The sequence below is a fragment of the Acanthaster planci genome, linkage group LG02 (genome assembly GCF_054643075.1).
Source record: "Acanthaster planci isolate LZ-2023a linkage group LG02, COTS_SCS, whole genome shotgun sequence".
NCBI classification, from domain to species: Eukaryota; Metazoa; Echinodermata; class Asteroidea; order Valvatida; family Acanthasteridae; genus Acanthaster; species Acanthaster planci.
Window position 1 is genome coordinate 8,241,575 of NC_141778.1, and position 27,039 is coordinate 8,268,613.

General features: G+C 40.1%; 2 protein-coding genes across 2 annotated transcripts; one reads left to right on the forward strand and one right to left on the reverse strand.

Moving 5' to 3' along the window:
• Positions 1-21,248, forward strand: LOC110979517 (dual specificity protein kinase CLK2-like). Its single transcript, XM_022235367.2, has 13 exons — positions 1-205; positions 4,586-4,719; positions 9,963-10,179; positions 11,634-11,766; positions 13,551-13,620; positions 15,851-15,964; positions 16,147-16,237; positions 16,600-16,675; positions 17,109-17,203; positions 17,622-17,751; positions 18,081-18,163; positions 18,463-18,542; positions 19,181-21,248. The coding sequence occupies exons 1-13, from the start codon at positions 101-103 to the stop codon at positions 19,461-19,463; spliced, it is 1,611 nt and encodes a 536-aa protein (XP_022091059.1). The 5' UTR covers positions 1-100; the 3' UTR covers positions 19,464-21,248.
• On the reverse strand, positions 21,238-26,840 carry zbtb8os (zinc finger and BTB domain containing 8 opposite strand). Its single transcript, XM_022235369.2, has 8 exons — positions 26,452-26,840; positions 26,153-26,177; positions 25,777-25,787; positions 25,170-25,280; positions 24,504-24,586; positions 23,950-24,002; positions 22,304-22,340; positions 21,238-22,028 (listed from the first exon to the last, which is right to left on the reverse strand). Exons 1-8 carry the CDS (start codon positions 26,651-26,653, stop codon positions 21,939-21,941), a joined length of 612 nt encoding a protein of 203 aa, XP_022091061.1. The 5' UTR covers positions 26,654-26,840; the 3' UTR covers positions 21,238-21,938.
• Between the last annotated feature and the right edge of the window lie 199 nt (positions 26,841-27,039).

The window sequence follows — 27,039 nt, forward strand, 5'->3', positions numbered from 1 at the left end:
CTCACGACACTCGAACAGTGACGTCGCTGGCGGTGCCCCGTTAACGCGTTACGCGAGCGCTACGCGCCATACCCACCGTACATGTACCAACGGCACCTACATGTACGGCGAAGAGCGCGGCCGGCCAAGGTTTGGTACAAACTGGCAAAAAGTAATCATCGTGGAGTTTCTTTTCGGAAAAGTGAGGGACTTCCTCACGACTACAGTAAGTTTTGTACGTCTCTGATTTGGCCGAAATTGGCCTTTACCTCCTCTTCAGGAAGTTAAATATGGCATTGTCTGATTCAGTGATTGTAATTGCGGTCATGCCGGAGGTGATGTACAGTACAGTAGTAGTACTAGGCCTACATACATGTACATCAGTGTACCGGTACGCACATATACAGTGTACATGACGTACATGTACGTCATGTACAGTGTACGGTGGTTCATTTTTTTTGTCGAACATGTCAAAATTATCAGAAATAATATGAATATCACGTCTGTAATTGATCATTCTCCTGGTCGGCGGTTGTTCCATTCATTATTTTGCCCCTTTGCCCAGACATGCCAGACTAGACGTGAGTTTAACTTAGTCTTATTTTATCTCTACTAAATGGCATGAAGTGGAGCATAAAAATAGCGCCGTGGCTGTTGTTACTGCAGCCGTAACGCATCTCCCATTTTCTATCGTTAGGGCACTGCAAGTAACTGTGCAAGTGCGTCAACTTGGGCGTAGATTTCAGACTTTATTTCCCTTTAAAAAAAATCCTCCAAAGCTTCCGATGAGAAAAGAAAAAAGATTCCTGCTTAGCCTAAAGCCCTTTACAATTAGAAACCAACATAAAAAACAATTATGGTATAAAACATGAAATTTATGCGAAAAAAAATAAAATGGTCCAAGCACAGATTCGAACTCACACACGAGTGGTTCCAAGCCTTCCACCTCGACCAATCAGCCACAAGTGTTCAGCGATCAAGGTAATTTTAAAATGTATAAACCATCGTGATGATCAGCCATGTCATTGCACTTGCTCAGTTCAGTGCCGTAACGATAGAAAATGAGAAATGCATTACGACTGCCATAACCATGGTAACGATAGCCATGTGGTAAAAATATTCCCCTAGCTCCACAAATAGGGCTGTAGTGGCTCTCTTTTACAATCTTTCTGTCGCCACCGCAGCCCTACTTCAAGGCATGTCTTAAATGCCGGAAATCCAAACTGCAGGATTGTCACAAACTTTGATTCCTAATATCTTCCGAAATGAGAGTGACTCGACAATTTTACTTACACCGGCATATTCCTCAGAGTTTGGACTTTCATACAAGCACCTTAGAGCTTTCCAAAATCGTAGATTTTCCGATGTATGGCACCTTGAAAAACCCAGCCTGTAGTATTACATGCTGACTGCGGGTGACGCCATTTTGAAAAACGAAGGCAGCGCTTTGTGTGTCGGATTTCAAGACACTCGACAGATGCTCTGGTATACGTTGTACCATACAAAACTGGTTGCCTGTCATACCTTGCGTGACAGACGAACAAGGAACTGGTGAAATTGAACTTGAATAACATTAATATGCATGTGCTGTATCATGCTCTGCACACGTGCTGCGGGCATACTGTACACTAGCAAAGTGCGCGCGCAACTTATTACCAAGCAATACTTTGACAACATGAATCATGCTTCTGGCACCTGTCGAGTGCCTTGACTCCTGACGAAAGAAGTGCTGCTTTCGTTTTTAAAAATGGCGCCGCCCGTGGTCAACATGTAATATTACAGGCCAGGGTTTTTCAAGGCGTTATACATTGGAAAATGTTTGATTTTGGAAAGCTTTAGGGTGCTCGTATGAAAGTCCAAACTCTGAGGAATATGCCGGTGTAAGTAAAATTGTCGAGTCACTCTCAGTTCGGAAGATATTAGGAATCAAAGTTTGTGACAATCCTGCAGTTTGGATTGCAGGCATTTAAGACATGCCTTGAAGTAGGGCTGTGGTGGCAACAGATAAAAGAAAGATTGTAAAAGAAAGGCACCACAGCCCTATTGGTGGAGCTAGGCCTAGGCCCTACTCCTCTTTTTCGATTTTGGATAGGATCATCATACTAACACTCCACGATATTACATATAGGCCAAGTAAGGTTGAAACAGTTCTCAAAACTTCCAACGACTCACCAAAAATACCTCTTTCACCACTTACTGGCTTCCGCAAATGCCAACGTCAAATGGTTGGGACTTGAATGATATTTCTAACTTCAAAATCTGTCAAAATCCGACCGTTTTCACTCGACACATGCACAGCACTTGAACTTTTCGCCACCTGTTCCTTTCAAATGTGCGTATCGAGATTTAGAATAGCTCTATGGGTGAAATATGGTCCTCCCAGAAACACGCATGAGTGGCCTATACATGGTCTGGGCACAAGACTTGTCGATCGTGACAGTTGGGAGTGCTACCATTGACTGTTTCCTTTTTCATTTTGAAAAGTTGGCATATCTGTATGTGCAAATTTAGGGTACTCCTTGGTAACATTATTAATTAGTGTGTGTCATATGCAGTGTAGGAACACTTTATTGAAAATAATATTTGAGTGGAAATTTGACCGACAAAAAAAACGGTCGGCATCTTCTTTTCACATGGACGGCAGAAAAAAGAAATATGGCAGCCCCCATACATGTACATTGCAAAAATTGTCGTTTTCCCGTGAGAATCTGGAAGCAAATTCTCTGGCATTTAGTTGCTCATTAAGATTAGGCATCAGAAAGTTATAATGTTAAGCGTAATTCTGACTCTTGCACAAATTTATCGTACATACTGTACATGTATACATGTACGTGTATGTCCTCCTGAGTTGATTTCCCTTTGGCAAATCAATTCAGGAAGTAGAAAAAATCTATGCAAAATTCAAGCTTGTGGTGAATACTAACATGTTGTAAAATGTCACAGTTACATGTACTGTACATGTAGAAACCTTTTACAATGATTCAACCTGTCTCATACATGTATGTCATAGGTGTAAGGCTTGTGTACAGGTACATGTACATGTAGATCTGTAAACAGGGCTTTTGGTATACTGCTCACTTTTTACCTTCCGTGCATCCATTACATTTCATCATGTTCTTGAGCTGAAATTTTGCCAGTAGGACCTACATGTATGCTCATTAGCTCATGAAGTGTCAAGACAAATCTACAGGTTGTACCGGTCTATGTACCGGTATTCGTAGGGTAATCTTTCCACACAATTTAGGGAAAAATTTATTGTCACCATAGGACCGTGTTGTACATGTGCATAAATTTTTGATATTTTGACTTGCTTTTGGTCCAGTGAGCATACATGTACATGTATGGGTCCGTCGCACAGGGTGTCAGGTGATCAGTGTTCTAGCTACGGTGGATGGCGCCGGGCGGCACCACCTGGTAATACAAATTTCTGCCCGGCTCTCGGGTTTAAATTGGCTGTGTCGCCCACCACAGATTTTTCAAAAAGTGAACTGAAATATTACTGAAAATGTACCATTTAGATCGTATTTCAAGCATCAGGCCTGGATGTGAAATTGTGGGATATAATGTAGCCTCCCCCAAGGCAGCGTGCACGTGTCCGTAGTCTTGGCTCAAAACCAGCTGAACAGCAGTATCAATACGGGGTGCCAATCCAGTCCGGCTATGAGCCGCAAGAGCTCCGCTCACCTTGCCTGCTCTGCTTTGCAATCCAAAAATTTACCCGGCACTAAAATGGTCCTAGCAAGAACACTGCAAGTGTTGTCTGTATACATGGTATGTGGAACTCTTTCTGGGTGATCTACACCTGTAGATGTTGCCCACAATTGGGGAAAATTTGGAGGCAAATAAAGCTGAAAAGTTCACTGTAGGCCTAATGTCTGTGACCATATAGACGCCAGGTCCCTAATTTCACTACATGTACATGTACCTCCTTTCATGCCTTTGGTACTAGGGACATGCATACATGTACATGTAAATGACGGAGGGCACTCTTCATTTGGGATCTAATTTTCCTTGTAAGAAATTGTAATTAAAGTTTGTCTTTTTTCTGCATGCAGTACATGTTGCTCCTCGAACTTCCAATTGAAAATTCTTTGAAATTTAAAGTGAACATGGTGAAGCCAGCATTTAATGTATTAAAATGAGGCAAAAGTGACAATAAAGATTTTACAAAAATAAAGTATTAACAGCATTAAGCTTTTTACTCATTATCCACGCTCACTTTTGTTTACAAAATAATCAATCTGCTCTGCATTACATGCGTACAAAAATCTCCATCTCAAAATATTCATAGTTAATTGTCAGATTGAAAGTCCTGGGTTGCTAAAGAACTGCCTGACCATCTATGCCGACCTAGACTTACGGAGAGATCAAATTTGACAGTAATTGGACTGAGGTCAATTTTGCACCGTGGATAGAAGGTGAACTGCCAAGTTAACATTTCTGTCTTTTCTTGCACTTTTCCAATAAAAAGTCATAAACCGTTTTTGTTGATTTCATTGCCAAAGTAAGTACGCATTCCATGTATAACACAGGAAGGGACTTGCAGGTACACACTCGTGCATGACTTCTAACCTTTACGTGCTTGGTACATGTTTATTGTTTCCAGATGCCTCGCTCTTATCACAGACAGTGCTCCACTAGCAGATACTCCAATCACTACAGACATAGACGGAGAAGGAGATCGCCCTCCAAACATTACTATGATGACAAGTATGGATCACATAGGTACAGGTCAAGGAGGTAGGCAAATCTTTTTCGGTTTTTTTGGCAACTTTAAGAACCCTCATACATGTAAGTTGTATTGTACTTGCAAACATGATAAAATGAATAATGCCTTGCTGTTGAGTTGGCAGGCATGCCCTTACGTACATGTACAGTGAAATCTGCTATAAATATCTTACGAGCCCATGTATATTGCCATCAGTGCTGGTGTAAAGCTTTGGACCTGCAGGCTCCAAAATTACCGAGATGGTCTTGTCTTTACCCCCACCACAACAAAACCACGTACAGTACATGTAAAAAGGACATGGCATGGGTACTGAAAACCAGAGTGCGGTTTGTTTGTATGATGTACACATACATGTACTTGCACATACACTGTACAAATGTTTTGGGGAACAAGTCCACTTCCAGCTCTCCAACTTTGCGCAGGCATGAGCGAGTGGATATGTAAAGACCCTATTGATACCAAAAAAACCCTTTATACTGTACATGCATACATGACCACCTTGTCCATAAAAAAATGAAGTTAAGCATACATTTTCAATACAAAATCTTTGATACAGTGCAAGATTCCCTGAAGATTTGTTTAAGTCAAGCCACAAGCCACTAACTAGAGCTCTTACCAATAGTCATCAGTGTACCAAAGTAGGAAACATACATAACAGCCGGGGGAAGGGGGAATGTTGTGACAGTAACCCTTTTTCTTAAGTTGACTACATGCCGTCATTTTGCACCGTGTAAACCTTGGCAGTGAACACAGACTGTCAAAGTACTTTGGTGAACTGAAGTTACTCCAGAAGGGAAGTTGTCACTTTCCTGTTCCAATTACAAAGTCTCCTTGAGAATGCTGCTCATCCAAGATCGTACCTGTTACTGCATAATTACACTTACATTCATGTACATGTACCTGTGACAACATCCACACATTTGTCCCATGGAGCTGTGTGCAACTACTAGAGTGCTAAGTTAGGCCAAACAAAAGAATAGTTGTGCTTTCAGTTACCTGCCCCAACCTAGCAAATGGCGCCGACGCTAAATTTTTTTATCGAAAAAGAAATAAAAATACTGTTGCCAACCCTCATGCTTATTTCAGGGGTGTGAAATTTCTGCTTTTTTGTTGAGTATGCCCAATTTCAATTTCCACATTTTTGCCATTGACAGGCTGGATTTTCCTAATTTTGCGTCTTTGTATTTTGTGGTCTTTTTGCACTGATGCGACGTGCCAGCCAGGTCAAACTTTACATGTCCTCGTTCAGACATGAAACAGTACTGGAGTACACGAGACTGAATGTACTGTACATGCACATGTATAGTATGTGCAGTGTTCTAGCCAGGATGAAATTAAGGGAAAGGGACATTCGCCTGACATGCCTGATGGGGGGTCAACTAGATATTATTTGACACCTGCCCGAGGGCACTGTTTAAAATTTATTACGTAAGCTCCCATTACCCCATTCCATGTCATTCAGTCATTGTAAAAAGCAAAATTATCAGTTTTACTCTGACTTCTAAATTCTACCCTTTTTTCTACCTTTTTTGGGGGGGGGAACTTCGCTTTGTGTTTTTATTTTGCTTTTGCTAGGGAAAGGAGCAAATGTCTAATAAATATCAGATTCATTACTTCACGATTGTATTTTACATGTGCTTGTCCTTGTTGAGAAGCTCCATGGTACAAAATTGTATGGATGTGCATCAATGAAAAATAACTAGCTTAATTAATAGGCCTTGTCCTCGGTTTTCATTTCATTTTGAAAAACTTCAATCTGAATAGATTCTTGGGGTTTTAACTCAAAATGTATAATTATTCTGTGTATACATATACAAAGCGAGGCATACATGTTTACCTACAGTACATGTACATGAAAAATAACTTAATTCACCTACATGTACATGCAGGCCCCTACCATTGTTTGTACTTTCTTGTTAGGTTCTTAAACATTTGTCAAAAGAATATGTCACATGATCATTTCACAAGATTAGATGTTCGTGCCGAAAATAATAAAAAGTTTTGTCTTAAAATAATGAACACATACTACCAAAAAATAAATGAGAACAGTTAACGATACCGAAATTACGAAGGAAATGTGAAGATCGATACAAAAATACATGTACTACAGACTGAGCATGGATGTGGTACATTAGTCAGTACTATGCACATACTGACCACCGAGACCGTGTGTGTGCCACGATCTTACCAAAAATCGTCCTCGTGAACCACAACAAAGAATATCAAAATAGATGTAACCATCGATATAGGCCTAAATGCATTAGAAGAATCTACAGAGAAAGACCAGGTTTTGTGACAAGTTGGTTGTAGCTTACTTTGTTCATGCTTCAATCAGTTTCGAGTCAACACTATGAAAAGATCGGGCGATACCGTGCTGCCAGCCATGCCATCGCGGCTGTAGCTGTGCACAATCCGGAGCTGTAGTCTGGCTCCTGACCCATCCACTCACCTTTTACCTTGTACACCTATTACCTTGTCAGCAGCGTGGCGGGAGCCAGTATTGTGCATGCCGTGTGTATGTGATTCTCCACAAAGCTGTGAAAACTTGGGTGTACTGAGCTAGCTGTGCTGCGTCTTGGAAGATCCGTTCGATTTCGGTGAATTTTGCTGATGTTCTGGTGGCTTTTCGCTGGTATTTTAAAAGAATTTCTTTTCAAATTTCTGTTTGCAATTTTTCTTTAACTTAATATCAGCAACTCGTCCCCTGGAAAATGGAAGCGTATTGATAGCATATCGGGGGATTTTCAGCGTGTCAGGATTTTACTCAGAGTATCGGCCCAATATGCTTTTGAATGCCTGGCTAGAACACAGAGTATGTGCCTACAGTGATACGTACATGTACGTGTATCTGTGCCGCTGAAAGCGCAAGCCTAGTGTGTAAACAGCATCCTGGGACCATACGGTCATGGTGTTGTGATTGGCTGTCAATGAAGCATCAACATCCATACTATACATGTACACATGTACATGTGTCTGTGGGACTCATTACAGCTGTTCCTGCATGAGCCCAAATAATGACTAACCATCTCCACTGTAACTCCACTAAAATGGTATCACACATTTCTCTGTGAATTTACGAATTGAAATAAGGTCAGTACATGTACATTTTCGCTTTTGCTGATAGAGGGTTTGGTGACAACTGGCATGGGGTGCACAAAGTTACTGTGTCATGCATCATCACGCTGGTTTAAATTTAAGTGCTCGTATCTACAAGTACATGTTGATTGTTTTGTACAGGTGTCGTGTTCTCAAACATCTTTTGGACATTAACTTATCAAAATATCATTGTAACACAAATGTACATGTATATGTACATGTACGTGTATGATTGTTAAAAGAGGCTCTGACTGGGATACAATCTGTGACAAGACCGATCCTCAACATACTCTAGTTGAGAACCCCCAGGAAAAAAACAGAGTGGATGGGAAATACACTGTAGACCACCAAAATCACTCTTTAAATTATACAATATAGTAAACACACTGCATCATTTTTGTTCCATCATACATGTACATGTATTTTATTATGTTCTACAAATGCGCGCTTGATTTCAAACTGTCTGCACCTAGAGGGCATCAAAGCTTCTCCATGAGGGGAATGATTAGTTAGTGCTCCTGTAATTCAATATGAATTGCACATTGTACAGTAGCTCTATGATTTATCCGCACTGTACAATACATGTACATGTACATGTATGGGTGTACATGTATTGTACATGTATGTGTAGTGTGCATTCGCCTGGGTTGTCACTTTTAACTGATGTGATTCCTTGAGCATGCTTCAAGAATTTACATGTAAAATGCATGATACAGATACAAGTCTTGCAAGTAGAGACTTGCATGCCAGTTTTTTTTTAATACACACTCATGTACGTGTACATGTAGGTCCTACACTGTACATGTACATGTAAGTTTTACTATCAGTTTTGCATGCAGTCTCTTGATAATGCATGTGCAGCACACAATGTGCCACAAATGGATGGTGGCACAGTATGTTGATGAAAATGATGACGTAGGTACATGTACATGTGTAATCTTAACAGACTTGGACATACTGTATAGTACATGTACATGTACCTTTATGCAGTGCCACTGCACAGCTACAAGTATGTGTATTGTATACAAAGCAACTTAATATGAATAAGCAGCTCTTGTAACGGCTTTGGGAAATGTGCACTTTTAATTTTAACCCTATCCATCCCAAATCCTTCAAAAATCCTCTGGGTGGTTTTGGCGGATTTTGGAGGATTGAGGCTGCATGGCAAAATTGCAAATTGCTGCTTGTGAAGGATGCACTGTCTCAAGGTTGGGGGTTCGACCTTGTGTTGTTAATGTTCAGCCATGCATAAATTCTTGCTAGGCTTGGCATGCTTGGACAGTATTTCGGTATAATCGAATAGCAGTGGTATTTTTTTCAATACTGAAAAATGGAAGTTGGATACCATGGTATTCTTGCTAATATACTTTGAAAATACATGTAAAGGAAAACCACCATATGTGTCATATTCACTCCATCTTGTATGGTACAAGTCGTCCAGTGTCAACCATCACATGGACTTTCTAACATGAAACTTGTACAACTGCAAACCCAGCAGCCAAAGGCCTGTGAATTTTCATTCCTAAATGCAGCCCTACTAGCGTATTGAACACACGGCACAGAGAAGACACACATGCCCATGGCGGAAGTTCAGATTTCATGTGACACCGGCTACGAGGAACGATCGGTGCCGATGTACATGTACATATACATGTATGGTGTGCAGTGTAGCCACCGACGCGCGGTGCACAATGCATGTACATGTACTAGGCTACCTACATGTACATTGTATAGTATGTACACTGTACATGCACACGGAAATATGCAGGACTACATGTACATGTAGTACATGTAACTGCTTTCCCGTCTAGATTTTCTGGACATGCAATCTGCATTATGTAAGATAATTCTGAGCCATACATGTACATGTACTATCATAATTAAATTCTGCGTATCAGGGATGAAAAAATGGGTGTTGGCCCGTTTTTTGCATATCGGGCAGAAATAATTGCGTATCGGGCCCGATACGCAAGTTTGTATGCGGGGAGAACCCTGCATGGGCCTTGATGGTTGTTTTGAACAATAGCTTGCACAGTGCGATTTACATGTATGTGGTTAAATTACAGATGATTAGTTAGATTTACATGTACATTATATACCAAGCGTTCAGTTCTAGTTCACATTCTGTGCCTTTTTATATGGTTAATTTTCAAATTAGCCGGGATCGGCGGAGAGAATACTACTATGACGGCTACCATGAGTATGACTACTGTAGGAATTCTCCACCTAGAGGGGTTGTTTACTATGATGAGGACTACTACATCCCCCGGGAAAGGGAAGAGCTAAGCTGCAACTACAGCAGGAGCAGTGACTACAGACGGAGCCGACGCCACAGGAAGCACCGTCGTCACCATTCACAGAGCAAGTCGTCTGGGGTTAGTATCAGTCGCAAACAGTTGCAGGCTTTCCTTATGGATCTTTGTCAAGACATTCCAGTGCCTGGTATGAGTGCTGCATTTCTGAAATGTCGACAGTGGCAATTATGCTGCTGTTGCATGCGTAGTTACAAGCAGCCAATTGTGTTGCCCAGAAAATCTTGGGACAATTCACAAATGCAGCTTTCCTTATCTTAGATACCTGAATAATTTTATACCTGACAAAACCTGATTAGAAACCTTAGATTACTGAGTTCAAGTGATGAGCCTTATTTAACATCTTTTGGTAAACATACATGTACATAACAAGTACCTTTTAGGTAAATAACGTTTCTAAGTTAAGGACTTGTACCAGAAAATGTGGATGGACTTCAACGAGCACAAGTCTTACTTGATACACGTATAGTAGGCCAACTAAAGAAAACAAAATGGATTTCGTACACGTTCCAGCTTTATTTGCTGGGCTTCGTTTATGAACTTAACATACACTCAGCAGTTGACTAACATTTGATTTTTCCTTTCATCATAAAAACAGTTCTTTTCATTGCTGTAGCTTTGTTAAAGTCCATCTGTTTTTGGTGCACTACTTGTTTCCTATCATAGTGTTAAAAGAATGTAAGCACTTCCCATCCTGCTGAATGATAAACACCTTCTTCCCCTAATTTTCCTTTTGGCCATTCGGCAAAGTTAAAATTGTGCATTTTGGCACTTGACAATGAAGTCACCGTAGACAGACCAGGAGTTACGGAATTGTTGCCCATAGTGACTTTGTTGTTGCATTGCCTCGTAAATTCTGGCTGTCAGATTGGGAAATGACTGCTCTGTGTGACTTGTTCAGCCCTCTCTGTCAAAGAGACCGGTGGTAAAAGGTTTCATTGAAATGAGCAAATTTTTTTTTTATTTTTTTTTCTTTGGACTTTTCTCTCTTTTTTATGTGTACTATGAATGTGGAAGAATTGAAAAAGATAGAAGTGGAAGCTGCCTCCATTTTTTCCTTGGGGGATTTTTGTTCTTTTTTGTGTGCATGTCGAACAGGTAAATTCATTTCATGATATGAGCCAGACAGTGGAGCCATTTTTGGCTAGTGGGGAGGGGGCAGGTTTTATACCTGAAGTGTTCTTTTTTCTGAACCTGCACATGATCATTGGATTGACAAAGATTTTGTGTGCCGTTTTGCATCCCTTGTCTTATTTCTTATATTATGTACCACAACCCACCCGTTTGTTGGGCGAATTACACGAATGAAAAACGACTGTGGTACCAACTTCGAATCTTTTGCCCGCCTGTCCATAACCGCCGTCATCTCCAACAACCATCTCTGCTGCTGCCAACGACTCGACATCTCTCGCTGCATTTGCTCAACTGCCGCCGCGGGTGTGTGTGGTTGCACCTCCCACCCGTGCCTGGTTGTCCCATCTGGTCGATGCATCGCTTTGCTCTGTCCGTTTATACAGAGAAGTCGAAGAGAAGAGAGGAGTGCACGGGAGGAGGGGCGGAGTCGAAGGGAGGAGGGGAAAAGTCGAGGAGTGATTGATGACGAGGATGGACACCTTGTGTATCATCCAGGGGACATCCTCCAAGCAAGATGTACAGTCTCAAATGCTCCGTAATCTTTTTTACGTAGTGCCTTATAAAAGCCCCGTTCATACAAAAAACCCACACACAGATGCACACACTCTTCCAGCTTTCAGACAGATACTGTACGTGAATATAAGAAATTGACATGACGAACTCTCTCTTTTTCAACAGTTCGGTGCTTATTTGAAACCCATTGTTTCATTTTTATGGGTATTATTGTCTTTTTCTTTTCTGAGGTAGTTTTTGCATTTTAAATTTAATGAATTTGATGGCTACCACTTGCTACCACCAACACTTGCCTTTACTTGCATTCCAGTAGATCTTTACCAGAGCCATGTACTGCATTATTTATGCAGTTTCATGTTTCCTTGTTTATTTTCAGTCTCCATATTCTACCTTTACACTTATGATGCAAAGTATTAAATGGCTGTTCATGCTTAGAATGTATTAGTATGTTTTTGACACAGTTTATGTTCAGTCATCAGATTTCCAATGCTCCCCCCCCCGGAACCACATCACTGTAAGGAAAGAACCGTTTCCTTAGACTATGAGCATTGTACCAATTCTCTCGTATCACAGCACATTACATTTTGCAATGCATATACATGTGGATACATGTATGTGCATTGTACATATTATCACGTGTGACTTGTAACACTATAGTGTTAAATCAATTTCCCCAGCTGCTAGTTATGCGCATGTATTATGTACAACTCTTCAACACATGTATGTACATGTGCTAGCACGATCTAATGACATTTAGGCCATTGTACATACAGTGTATGTGTGCTTCCTGCGTCCATATGGTACAGTTTGCTGTCTTGCATACGTAATTAAAGTTCACATCTATACGTGCCAGGAAATAATTTTCAAAATGGCAGACACATTGTTAGACAGCTAGACATACATGATGTATACATGTACAATGTACATGTATACACGTACAATGGCAGCCTGCTTGATTATGGACAAGTCAATGTTTAAAGCCACGTAGTGTATTGTACAGTACTATACATATGTACATGTACACTTTGCTGATAGAGATACAGTAACAGTGCATGTAGTGATCTACATGTACATATGTACATGTGTGTAGGTTATTCATGTATCCATAGTGCACACGCTGTACATTGCATTCAACCTATTGTTTTAACTTCTTATAGCTGCTGTGATATTGGAATTGTTCTGAACATTTCTTCAATAGCACACTTGTACATATGTATTTGAACGCCATTTAATACTTTGTCCATTCAGGTGTCGATATTTCATGCAGTGCGCGAGTCATAATTTCATAGAGCTACGGTATGTACTACCAGTACATATGTACATTGTACATGTATACAGTGGAGAATTGATCATACATGTACAGGTACATGTTGTTTCCCTACCCTTATCTATTCTGTGGGGTTTTTACCATCCACTACATGCCTTAGTGTTGTAATAGCTTTTCACACACACACTTCTTAATCTGCAAGGTTCATTTGTTCAGCTGAAAAGCCTATGGCCTTGCTGATAAGGTTACCTTAATAGGCAATTAATAGGTGCCTGTTTTATGTTAGAGTTTAGCCAGTTACCAACCCTATTTTTCTCTTCTGAGATCAGTCTTCCTAGCAGCTCTATGAAGTTAGGCTCTTAATCATGTCCTCCAACTACACATGTACAGTACTTTCCTATCCCAGGTGTTGTGTGTTACGTTTCTTTTTCTCTCCTCGACTCTGGTTTTTGCCAAACTTGTTAAACATGCTAATGCTGTCTGGTTTCCTTGTGTTTCCCTACCCCAAATGTGTTAATAGATGAGGTGGTGGGGACCCTAGGAGAAGGAACGTTTGGAAAGGTGATCGACTGCAAAGATCTACATTCAGGGTAAGTTTGTTTATGGCAGGGATGAGATTCTTCCGCTTTTGGGACTTTCCGACTTTGAAAATCCGCTTTTGGACTGTCCAATATGGCGATAGTCGACTTACCAATTCCAAAATTTTAAACTTTTCCGACCCTTTTCATCAAGATGATTTTCAATTTCCAGGTATCAAATATGATAATATCGAGCCTCAATTTGTTGTGAAATTTTTATTTTGTCCTGATTATTGACCACGAAGTGCACTGTGTCGTGCCATGCATGCCCTATGTGACCCACTCTGTGAAAATGAGGCTTAAGGTGCCAGAGCCACTTTTTGAGTTTCATTTGTATTGGAAAGAGCAAATTGAGGTTTTTGTTTTGATGTATCACTCAGTTTGGCATCCGGATGAAAGTGGATACTCCACGGTGAAAAATGCTGTGAGGTCCTATTGTTTTACACTGCGAAATTAGTCTAAAGGACTTTTTACTGCAAAGTGACTTTAGCGACTTAAGACTCAATTTCACAGAGTGGGTCACATATGTTTATGTGTAGTTAAAGCACACACAGTCAACGTGCTCACACAGTTCGAAACCAGGCTAGAATTGGGAGATAAGATCAACACATTCCATTGGTTCTTTTCACTGACAAAAATGAGTTCCGACCAGTGACCATCTCTGTAGGAAATGTATTCGGTTCCATGTAATTGTCGGTGTCACAATCGCTCTGATAGGCTTATTTTCATGACATATCCTCTTATAAGCCAATGACTGCACACTTCGCATGCTACTCACCACATGCATGAGTGTGTAGACCACCATACGAAGCCACTGCGCCGGGTGCCCTGAATACTTTTTGTGTGTAGTCAAGGAAAACTGTACCATTGTGTGTGTTGTTGAACAGACGTTTTCTTATTGTTAAATTTCCATCATCATGTCTGCCTGTAAAGACATCATTCATTGAGAAGAAGGAAAGGTGAAGCACATCGACAGAGGGATTAAAAATTCCTGGCAGTGGGATTGGGTTGAGGCCAAAATAGGAGGAGTGTTCTTGTGCGAATTTATTCAGAAATACGGGCGATTCACAATAGTGCGCCTCCAAGTGTTTGCAATGCGTAGGCCAATCAGGATGCGGGAAATCTGTCGACGCAATGCATGTTTGGAAAGGGTCGACAGATTTCACGTGTTGTGATTGGCCAACGCGTTGCAAACTCTTGGAGGCGCACTATTGTGAATCGCCCGTATTGGTGAAACCTAGTAAGGCGGTATGCCTGTGGTGCTATGTACAAGTTAATTATGCTTCCTGGGGCAAAAATGCCTTCAAAGCCCAAGAAGAATCATTGAAACACAACAGCAAACTCAAGACACGAAAAACGACTTATCGTCTATCAGGTACATGTACATAAGCGACATGTATTTTGAAGCACAACAAACCACAAGTGTGACGAGTGATGAGCAAAACTTGTGGTGGGTCTTTATAACACATAGGCCTATCAAGTGAACAAATAAAAGGTTAGGTTTTTCAGGGTATACTTTCACGGACGTTTCTATTGTAAAATGTGTCTCAGAGGGCTTAGATTGCACCACAAAACATCTAAAGTTGCAAATTTTCCCGGTGCCCTTAAGCGGGCCCCAGACCCCATGCCATAAAAGGCTTCATGCTAGGTGCTCTCAAATTTCAGCTTTTTTCATTCTCCGAGAATCTCATCCCCGTTATGGTTTGTATTTGTCTCAGAACCCTGCGGTTCATTTCATCGGATCTGCCATCCACCTTTTGAGTGTCTCCTCTCAGTTAAAAAGTCTTTCATTTTCACTCTTGCCAATTTAAATAACAATCTTTTTCTCAATATTTTCCCCATCTTTCATGTAAATGATGTATGTAATGTAGTCCCTGTCCAAGCAGATCTAGTTTCCTTTTGCCCAGTTTACTCCAATATACAGCATCAAAACATTAGTCTGTTATTACATGTACATGAACCCTCACAAAGTAGGCCAGTCTTGCAGTGAGAGAAAGACTGTGGCATTGCCATGGACAGATTGTTGGGATAGAGCTGGTGCATCAAACAGAAAAGTGCATGTTGGAGTTCTGGAAGCAATGCATTAAGTTTAGCACATGCAGTGCTGGGACAGCTGACGACTGACTACTGGCGTTCATCCTCCCCTTGTAATGCAGAAACACTACAAGTTATGGAATTTTGCTTCAAGCCGCACCTTACATTTTGTGCGCACATTATCAGTAGTTTTCTGCTTACCATGCAGGAGTAACCATGTGGCATTAAAGGTCATTAAGAACATTGACAAGTACAAGGAAGCTGCCAAGCTGGAGATCAACGTGCTGACCAAACTACTACACAGAGACCCCGACGGGAAGAGGTAAGACTGGCAAATTTCCCAGATGTCTCGTAATCCACGAGGTGGTTTTTGGAGGCTTTTTGAGGATGGCACAGCCTGTTGTAACTTAACAACCTTTTTGATGCCCTGGAAAGTTGGAATTGAAAAAAAAAAATGCTTACATGTATATTTGATCCCTTGCTTTTTTTCTCTGTGTATTGCAGCTTGTGTGTACGTATGTTGGACTGGTTTGACTACCATGGCCACATGTGTCTGGCCTTTGAGGTGCTTGGTTTGAGCGTCTTTGATTTCTTGGTGAGTTTTCATCAAAAGTTCACGAGTCCAGCACACTGCCCTTATGCACCCTGAACCCATTAGTACCCAGAACTCATTAGAAACCACACCCAGGGTCCAGTTCATTTGACATTACTCGGTGTCCGTAATATCCATAACATGCCATGTGATACACATTCCTCTTGATGCGCATTTTACAAAAACTAAAATTTCCCTACATGAAAGTAATTGGAAAACGTTTTATCCCCCCCCCCAGTGCGATGTTTTACGATGCGCGATCCACAGTGCAAAACATTCAGACATGCCTGATATGCATCAGCCTCAGATATAGCATTCACTTGTTACAGGATAATAACATTCCTGAATTTTTTTCTTTTCAACAGAAAGACAACAATTACCTCCCGTATCCCATGGATCATGTCAGGCACATATCCTATCAGCTATGTTATGCTGTCAAGTGTAAGTCTATTGCTTTGAATGATTGAGTTGTGGTATTCACAGAAGATGTGGGGAGTGGTTCCACTTTCTTCTGTTGTGAATGGAAATCAGCGATCTTAACCCTAACAATGCTGGACACATTAACCTGCAACGAATGTAAAAGTTTGGTACACCTGGCTAGACTGAGCAATCGACAGCACTCGCATAAATACACATGTTCAGATTGTGGGAGCTGATCTCTTTGAGCAATGCCAGTGTTGAATCCTGTGGTAGCTTGCGACCACAGACTCCCAGGCAGTTTAGCCTGGATCTTGGTAACACTCCCAAACTTTTACAGATGTTATTAATTGATGCATCTGGATGGTTGTATAGAGTTTTGTACTGTCTTTCTAATCTATAGTGCTGCATACAATGTTGTAATATCTGCGTCTTGGGTGTTCTGTTCTCACCTCAGTTATGCATGATATGAAGCTTACCCACACTGACCTCAAGCCAGAGAATATCCTGTTTGTGAGCTCAGAGTATGAAATTCGGTACAACCCTTCCAAGGTGAGAAAATACGAAGGTCCAAGCCGCAAAAAAATATTACCTTTGAACATCATGGTTAATAGAAAAATAGTAATTTTTATTTAGCACTGGTTTACCGTGAGATAAAGGATTACAGCATCGCCAAATTTATTTTCAGTCACGGGTTTATCAAAAACAGGTCATCTGCTCATTATTCTAAGACATTCAGAAATTTGGATTACCCTTATTGACAGATCTTTATGCTAAAATGTCAGATTTTGCAAATTAGGACAGTATGGAACTAGAAAAATGATTTCCAAAACAATAATTTGTGATTTGTTGTTTGGTTACTTGTGTACAAGATGGTAATCCTTTCAATAGTTCTTTTACAAAGAGTTGACTGGTTGAGGTTCAGGTTTGGTTATATTTTCCAATTTGTAATTTTAATTTTGTCAACTAGAAACGTGACGAGAAGACAGTAAGGTGCTCAGACATACGCCTCATAGACTTTGGCTCGGCAACGTTCGATCATGAACACCACAGCACCATTGTCTCCACAAGACACTACAGGGCATTAGAAGTGTTACTAGGTAAGGGGATGGTTACTACATTCTATGGAAAGGTCATTTAATAACAGCAGTGCATGCGCACAAGGTCTGCCCTCTCAGTGTTGCCATACGCCAACTTACATGCATGCTTTATGCTCAAATGACCTTGCCTTTACGAAATACTAATATGGCTCATTCAGTATGGCTTCTGTTGTGTAAAATTGAAGTTCAACCTTGTGATTTTTTTTTTTTTGGCAGCCCTTGGACCACACTGAAAATGCTGTGAAAATATATCTTGGTGAGGTGGCAAAAGCTAGTCTAAAAAAGTAGTAACCTGTTGGTGTTTCTTTCCCTTTGGTTTATATCTGCAGAGCTGGGTTGGGATCAGGCCTGTGATGTTTGGAGCATAGGAGCCATTATGTTTGAGTTATACACCGGCTTCACATTATTCCAAGTAAGTGTTTGTATATATAGAGACATTTACTCTAATACTTCATTTTGAAGTGCGGTTTTAAGTCTCTAATTGAAGGTTTCGTAAAAGAAGTAAACTTTGGTGTTTTAACATGCAGGAAAAACATGAATCAGTGTTACAGACTGAATTGAAGCACAACAGTAGATGTGAAATCCATGAAGTTTTCAATCAGGAATGTCTGGTATACCAATGGAAACATGTTTTGTCAACGTTACAAGTGGTCCTCTTTAAAGCACCATTGCTCAAGTAAAGTTTGACCTTCCCCCCTTGCTTAACAATAGACTCACGATAACAGGGAGCATCTAGCCATGATGGAGGTGATTCTTGGCCCTATGCCCTCTTCAATGATCAGGAAAACAAGGTACGCCAATGTCCAACTGTTGTAGGTAACCAGAACCCCATAACAGGAGTTTGAAGTCTGCTTATTTGTTTTTATTTTTATCCTATTGTAACTAAATATTCCGACGTCATCATTTGATCATCTCAAGCATCTTAATAGATACCAACATGATGGGAGTGAAATGGCAACAACTTCCATGGTACTTGATTTAAGATGTACATGTACAACCTAAAAAGAGCTCTGGCAAGTCACAACTTATTTTACTCGGCTGAATCCAGATATGTAAATTAAGATTTGTAATTTTGCTTCAAAATGTTAAGCATTAAAATTAATAGTTCTTTTCAGGTTTAGAAAACCTTTCCTCTGTTTCCTCTCAGAATTGTACATTAATACTTTTCTAAAGTAGCTCAAGATGAAATAGGTGCAACTTTTGAGCATAACCTTATCAACTGGAGGAATGTACTGTTGCTGCTGTAGTTGTAGGGTTTAGTCTTTGAAAATTTCCAGTCACAGTTGTTACTCTGCTAATACTGTACGTGTTTATTCACTTGCAGCAAATCTTCTCATTAGTTTGTTAGTGCCTTCCAGCATTCCTTGATCAGGAGCCGTAAAGAAGAAAGTTGGGACTTTACTGATTTTGTGCTGTTCCCAATTCACAGGAAGCAGAAGTACTTCTACCACAGTGGTGTAGACTGGGACCGGAACAGCTCCTCGGGTCGTTACGTGCGCGAGAACTGCAAACCGCTGCGCCACTACATGCGCTCCTCACGCAGCACAGAGGAGCTGCACCTGCTCTTTGACCTCATTGAGCTGATGTTGGAGTACGACCCGGCCAAGCGCATCACCCTCCAAGAGGTGCTGGACCACCCGTATTTTGACGACCTGGCAGGCCACCATCGGCTACATTCGCCCCTCCGGAAATCGCACAGCCTGAGCAGGTGACAGTGCGCCGTTTCACACCTGTCCAGAGTCCCCTATATGTGAACGCATGCTGTTTCAGGGGTGTTGGTCAGAACTTGAAAAAGTTGTCTGAATTGGTATTGAAACAGGTTATCAATGTCGCTGAGGCCATGATACACAGTTGAGGGGTGTCCCAAGATGCCAACGGCCCCTTCTGACTAAAACCTGGTGTCATTTACATTGGGCTTTAATGCTGTAAGAAAATTTTATATGTTTGATGACGCTGTCGAGTTTGTGGCAAGTCAGGTGTGTATCCAGTCGAACTGTATGCAATAAATGCCACCCTCTCAACCCTAAGGGCTCCAGTGTGTTCAAGTACACATATACATTTTTGTCATTATGCAATTGTGCTCATCTCATTAATAAGTTTAAATATCAGACAGCACTTTAGCATTAAAGACCAGCAAGCCTGCTTGCCACTGGAGCAGCTCAAGTCGTGGAAAACCCACTCACACTAGTTATTGAAATTAGCTTTGATTTTTTTTGGTTATTTATAGCCTTTAAGTTAGACCCCTGTGCATTTTTAGTTACACACATAAGAACCCTTAATCTCAATGAATTATGTGTGCCTGAATTGATGTAACACAGAGTGCCATGTGACTGTAATTTCAGTTTGGTGTTTGGGATTACAGATATCTTTCTTGTGGTTCCTCCTATTCCTTTTGTTGGTGGCAGGTGATGACGCATTTAATTGAAAGGGAAAAAACCACAAATAAGGTTCTTCAAATGACATAAACCCCGTAGCAATGCCAAAGAGCGTCAGTACACAATACACTTGGATTGCATCACCAGTGTTAATGGTCACAAGGAATTTTTTTTCCTTCTCATATAGTTTGTACGTAGACTTTGTACATATCCACAGCATGGTAAAATCGTAGTAAACCATTTTGCCCATCTACAGAAAGATGCCATCTATTTCCAATTGCACCATGATGTAAGAACAGTGCCAACATTTGTATCGAACCCTGACACTGCCGCGGAGCACATACATCCTTGCACAGTCCCTCAATGACTCAATACCCTGAACCATAAGTTTTGTAATTGAATGCCAAAAATGCCAGTTAGATTTCAAAACTTTAAAATTGACCATTATCAAAATGCTCAGAGGCAATTTACAATCAGAGCATGTGAATTTCAAATGTGATCACACTAATTGGTGAAACCTACATGTATGTGCAGTTGTGGTCAGTAATTGAAGCCGACAGTCTTCGCTGGCAATACTGTACAGCCTGTTAAAATGATGTTGCCAAGAATGTATTCTTCCAATGTTGCTGCATGTAATTGACTTTCCATATTTACAGACATTTCAGCACTGCAGTAAAAGTGAGGTGGTTATATACATGTAGCTCATCATACAGGGTCTGAAGATGAATATTTATTATGAATATCCTGGAGTCTGGCAGTTGCACCAAATTATTTGCAATTTGACAAGATTTTAGTTGAGAATTTTGGTTTGATTCGTTTGGAACATTGTGATGGTAGTTGTGTAATGCTATGTACGCGTACACATCAGTGAACCGCTGGGTAACACGGTTAGTCCCTCAAAATGCTATTTTCAATTGTACTTGGCTCATAAGTCAGTGCACTGCCCCCCCTGAAAAAAGTAACTAAGCTAGTTGTGTTCATCGTTCTGCCGTATTGAAACTCATTTATTTAAATTTGTGTATGTACTTGTATGCATTTCATTCACTGTTGAATAAACATGGCTGTGTACAGAGTCAAATCTTTGAAACAAATTGACACTGACAATAAAGAATTTGAATTTTTCATCGGCATTGCTGTCTGATTATTTCATGTTTCTCAATTTGTAGCTGAAAAGATGACCTTTAAGACAAGACAAGAAGTACCTTTAAAAATTGTTTTTGTTTGGCTTCTAACAAAGGATGTACATATACTGCTGGTTGGCAATTAGAAATGAATAAGAAGCTTTTAAAAGAAACATCTGAATTGTAAACACATACATATACATGTATATACAAAACCATTTAAAAAAATTCTGGGGCAGTATTACTGAATATCAAATATTGTATTTTACTTTAAAGAAATGCACAAAGTGGACTGGCCCTCAAAAGGGGGAGACACGTGTAACAGTTACATTGGTCTTGGAAGTATTAAAGTTGTGACTAAGAAATTTAATTTGCCACCATACACTGCTGTGTAACCTTTAATTACTGCGAAAGTGTTTCTTTCCCAGACAGAAGTTGCAGTGTTTTGGAGAGAGCTTGACTTGGAAATGTGACTGTTCTTGACCAATGAAATCACAGCATCCCAAGACGTACTATAACAAAACTGTTTCCTCCTCCATTTCTATTCGCAACTCCCTAAAGGTCATCTCATGTCAACCGTCTTCAAGTGCATTCTGCCAGGAGTGATGAACAGTTTTACTCTACTCTTCTGCATGATGAACGTACTGAGCACATGCTAACGGCGCATTTTCTACAAATTGGTCTTAGCCATTCAGATGTCGATGATCACATAGATGTCGTGTGTGTCTTTATCTTTGTGGACTTGCATGTTGGAGTATGTGATTGCTTTGACTTCGGTCCCCTACAAAGAATTAAAAGGCTTTGAATTAAAAGGAGAACACACGATCTGGAGCATTTGGCTTTCAGTTTACGAGCTCTATCATAAGTCTACAATCAAATCAAGTGGCCATCGTTTTGGTGGCCACAACTTTCAAGGCCACCTCGTCAGTGGCTATCTGTCCATAGAAATTTGGTATTCACTGGCCACTCGTGTTAACCCTTCCAACAACAGTCTGTTGGAATATCCCCTGCCCTTTTCTGTTGACAGTTGTGGACAATAATTACATAGAGACATACCTGTGGGTGCTTTGTCAGGTCAAATGTTTCCCCATGTCTGCAGTAAAATGAAAAAACAACAAAACCATATATAATGCAAAATTCACAAAAAGTGGTCAAGGTAAAATTGAAGCTGTTAAAACACATATATGGTAAATTTGTGAGACTACCAGTTCAACATGTTGGTACTGCACATGTGAAGTGGGTATGAAAAAAATCTGGTGCCAAGACTGTTTCTGTGCTTCTCCCCACAACATTGGAATGATTTTCAAAGTGGAGGGGGTCAATTAATAAGACCACCATACATGTATATCAGAATGGGGGTGGGGCATTACCCCCAAGTCAAGAAGTGGGGGAAGGGGAAGTGGCCCCCTCCCTCCCGCTGCCAGTGTTTCCATCCACTGTCATGCCACCACTAGTCTACTGAGTGAGTCATCTTTTCAAAAATTGGACTAGTGTGATCCCAAGCTTCAAACTGATGGCATTTTACTTGACTCTGTAGTACAGAAATTTGAAAGAAACTTGACAGTTTCAAATATAAAATTGAACCCAAGTTTGGCTGTTCAGAGGCCAAGGACTTTATCATGGCCTTGAGGAGATATGGAGGATCTCTGTTGGCTACAAAAGTAAGTTAAATTTACCAGATCTTTGTTTAGTACACTTCAATTATTCAAATGGGCATTTGAATGAAGCATAGCTTACATGTACATGTGCATTGTTGCTATAATGCACATACATGTATAGTTACACAGCACAGTTCATGTAGACACATCTCAGCATATTCAATACTGGCCTGGTACAAACTAAGCCAAACTGCTCACATGCCATCCATGAGAAAATAACACAAAAGAGCAACATGTTCAAGGCTGTCCTGGATTTCAGTTTTTTTCTTATAAATACAAATTACCAAGGCTTGGCAAACAGAACACTGTCCAAACACATTCACAGTACTGTACAGACAGAGAAAAAGAAAAAAGTTTTCTTTTTTTTCTTACTATGGGTGCCATTTTTTTTAAACCATGGCATATTTTTCCGAAGAACCATAATGAATGAAGTTTTGGGATACTTTGCATCTTAAGTGAGGTTTCACTATATCTTTTAGGTTTTAAACTTGCATCTTGATCTACAGATGTTGTTATAAACAAATAAAAGTACATACATGTATATGGCAATGTTTCAAAAGAAAAACTAAAAACAAACAAAAATGAGGGCATGGGGAAGTGGGCAAGGGCCAGAAACTAGTTTATTTTATTACTTGGCCAAATAGCCCATTGAGATTCCACACATAACAGCCTCTCCCCTTTGTACTGAAAGTATTCATGCTAGTGCCAATGTTTGAAATGGGAAAAGTGTTTTCCTTGTGACTACACACCTTCAAACACAAATAACTTTACTCATGAAAAATAAATACAACGCCCCTGTTGACTGCTTCAAGCAACAGTGTGACACTCCTTGCAAATTTCAGTTGTATCAATGAATAAACAGTATGTTAAAAAAAACTGGTCTAGGAAAAATGGTAAAATAATTCACAAATGGTTTAAATTTTTTTGGTGTTTTTGGCATGTTTGGAAGAAATGTTTCTCACCACTTGTTTATTAAAAAGTTGAATTTTTTTTACATTCTCACATTTTGTTGGTTTAAAATATTATTGATATATAGGAACTTACCCAATTGCCTTTATCTTGAAGTTGACTAGGTCAAATTCCTCAATTGTTACTTCCTGTGAAAAACAGTTTTCAATGATCACTTTTTCAATTCCATTAAAATGCCCTTATTCCATTTCAAACTTGACAATGGACCAAATACAGGAGAGAAACACAGGTAGAATGGTAGGGAAGATGCAGGCTCCAAAGCCTTCTTGTGCGCAACTGCGCATGGTACTATTTGAGGACCATAGTACTTGTTTCCCTAAGCAGGGCAATTTGTCACAATCATTTTGCTCCACTGAGTAAGCACTTAACAAAACCTAAGTACATGAATGTATCAAGAATTGGTGACCAGCTTGATACAAATGTAGGTGAATGTTGGAGGCTTGGGGCATCCAAGACAGAAGCACAGAATGCTAGAAGAGACAAGTACATTGTAGATCAAATTAATTTAAACAACTGTTTATAGGATGTAACAGTTTGCACACCAGCCAAAAAGTCTAGCCAATGTTCGCTGACCCCTTGAATCTCCGCCTTCTTTATTAAATCTATCCTTAGGCTTGCATTTAACTTACCCTGGGAATAAAGAATGGATCTGCTGAAAAGACAAACAAGAATTCATCTAGATAGTGAAACAGCAACGAAAGAAGGTCATCTCCTGGAAGTATAAAAAATCACCACAATTTCAAAGTTTTGTACCGATTCTCATTTTTATGTTTTTATAATAAATTTTGATCTTGCAAAAAAGTTTGTGTGCTACAAGGGTACCTTTTAAAAAACTCCGAAATTCTGCAATAATATACATACAACTTAGAAACTGATTGCATCCAAATTTCTAGATGTGACCTAACGTAAATGTATTTAATTAAAAAGTGCCTTACAACTTCTTTCTGGGAGGTTTCTTATATTCTCAGAAATATTTCCCCAAATCAAGCACCTGGGACTTGTGGCTTCCAACCTTTTATGGGTAATTTGCATTGTACAAAAAGATAAATGAGTCATTTCATTTTTGAGGTGAATCATCGGGCTACATTTCGATTTCAGATACACTGGCATATAATTACAAGAATAATATGCCAGTAATTCCCTACCCCTCAACTTTCAAAGTATGGCAATATTTGTCTCCTTGCAGTAATTAAAAAAATTGTTCCATTCCTTTTGTTTAGGTGATCCTGTCCCAGGGGTGGGGACTTTTGCCACTCTGAAAACAATTGGCAGGTGTATTTTAGTGGCTTTAATACCTTCAGCTTCAACCGTGACCTTCTGGAGTTTTTCCACCTTGCTAATTTCAGTCATGTAAGCAAACATGGCGATTGCCACCTGCTCAAATGATTCCTTCAAAGTGTCTCCCCCTGTGTTAGTCAGAAGTCAAGGTCTAACAGGCAAATACATGTATTACTGACAATGTCCACACCAATCACGTTTGGAGACACTGGCAACATGATTTGTATTTGGCAAGTCAGTGTACCCCTCGGTACAATTGCTGCCTAACTGAGTGTATGATTACAGTTTAATAGTTTGATTACTCTCAAAAGATATCAAATTGTCTTGTGAGGCTTAGCAGGATCTGATCACTTGATCAGAACTTGGGTTTTCAAAACTTCATCCCAAACTATCTTTGATACATGTACACTGCTTATTTAATCCTCCTAGATCTTTAAAAATAAACTAAGAGGTTTCAGAAGATTCCAGGATTATGATGGCAGTGTCCCAGCATAATGTTATTTTAGATCTTCCAATTTTACTGCAATTTATCAAAGATCCAAGAGCTGGCCCATTCCAAAAATCAGCAGTCACTGTAGTACAACCCTACTGTAATATCAATGTACCGGTATTTCAAAAGGATACATGAATGTAATCTATAGAAATAAGACAAAATAAAGAGTAAAAAATTCAAAATTGAAATTTAAGAAAAAAGACATAAAAATATCAAAAGTTTCCCCAAGCAAACAGCAAAGTATATAAAAACACATACAAATTTAAAATTAAAGTTCACAGCATGTCTCTTCCTTTACTTTATGTATTGCGAAACAGTCAAATGATTTGGAAACATCTAACAAGTAACTACATATACATGTAAGCAGTTCCTTCAAACAACAAACCCAGATAAACACACTTTACAGGATTTCAATGCTTAGGATTTCACATAGTGAAAGTTTTATACAAATGAGTCAGCTTAGTTTCAGTCATAAAGTAGAACGATGGAATTGTTGGTAGTACTTACTGTACATCTGCAGTGTGGTCCAGAACTGAAACAGAAATGAAAGAAGAAAAATGGTTAAAATATGCACTATGATGTCTGCTAGGCAGCTGATATTAATGCAATCATGTAACAGTAGCACTGTTGTGGAAAGCAATATGTTGGCTACCATAACAACAGCATCAAAAATATAAATGGAAGGAAAAGACTTTTCCTCCCTCCATGATGATGATCATGATGGAATGGACCCTGCATGGAACAGCAGCTTATTTTGCCCACGCCTTGATCTCATCCTTCATCATAGAATTTTCAACGCCACCCACATTCGAACTTGGATCCCTCGGGGATGTCCAGCCAATTCAAGGCGGCGTCGCCCCCATCGAAGTCCTCATCACCGGCATCTCCCACATACATGTACTCGGCCCCGTCTGCCGCCCGCTCTTCCGTGGTCACGCTCGCACAGCTGGGTGCTTGGTCAGCGTCTCCCTTGGGACCAATGCCCGCTTTTTCTGTATTATCTGCCATTTAAAGTTCGCCCACCTTCTTCAAATGTGCATGTGCCTTGGTTTCTATGGTCGGCACTCAACATGTAGCAGCTCTAAGGAAAACAATTTCTTTGAAAGTGCATTTTTTTTAAGCGATACACATTGCACAAGTTCCGGAAATAATGCCGTGTGAACTGCTGTGTAGAGTGTTCTAGTCTGCTCCCCAACAATACTTAAGTTTAGCCATAAATTCATCGCATGAAGCGGGCTGGGATTCGCGCTGCTGTTCAGCAGACGGCTATTTTATGTGCTCAAATGAACTGGGTGCAAAACAGACGGCTGTTTTACGTACGCACTAATTGACAAAGTGTTGACTCCACCTCAGCGGCACCCCCGAAAAGATCATAACAAATGACAAACGAAAGA

Coding starts and splice junctions, on each gene's coding strand:
- zbtb8os (XM_022235369.2), bottom strand. CDS start 26,653: ATGGCAGATAATACAGAAAAAGCGGGCATTGGTCCCAAGGGAGACGCT. Junction 26,178..26,451: donor CGAGGGATCCAAGTTCGAAT/GTGGGTGGCGTT, acceptor TTTCTGTTTCAG/TTCTGGACCACACTGCAGAT. Junction 22,029..22,303: donor ACCTGACAAAGCACCCACAG/GTATGTCTCTAT, acceptor AATTCTTTGTAG/GGGACCGAAGTCAAAGCAAT.
- LOC110979517 (XM_022235367.2), top strand. CDS start 101: ATGTACGGCGAAGAGCGCGGCCGGCCAAGGTTTGGTACAAACTGGCAA. Junction 10,180..11,633: donor CACAGAGCAAGTCGTCTGGG/GTTAGTATCAGT, acceptor CCGTTTATACAG/AGAAGTCGAAGAGAAGAGAG. Junction 16,238..16,599: donor TGAGCGTCTTTGATTTCTTG/GTGAGTTTTCAT, acceptor TCTTTTCAACAG/AAAGACAACAATTACCTCCC.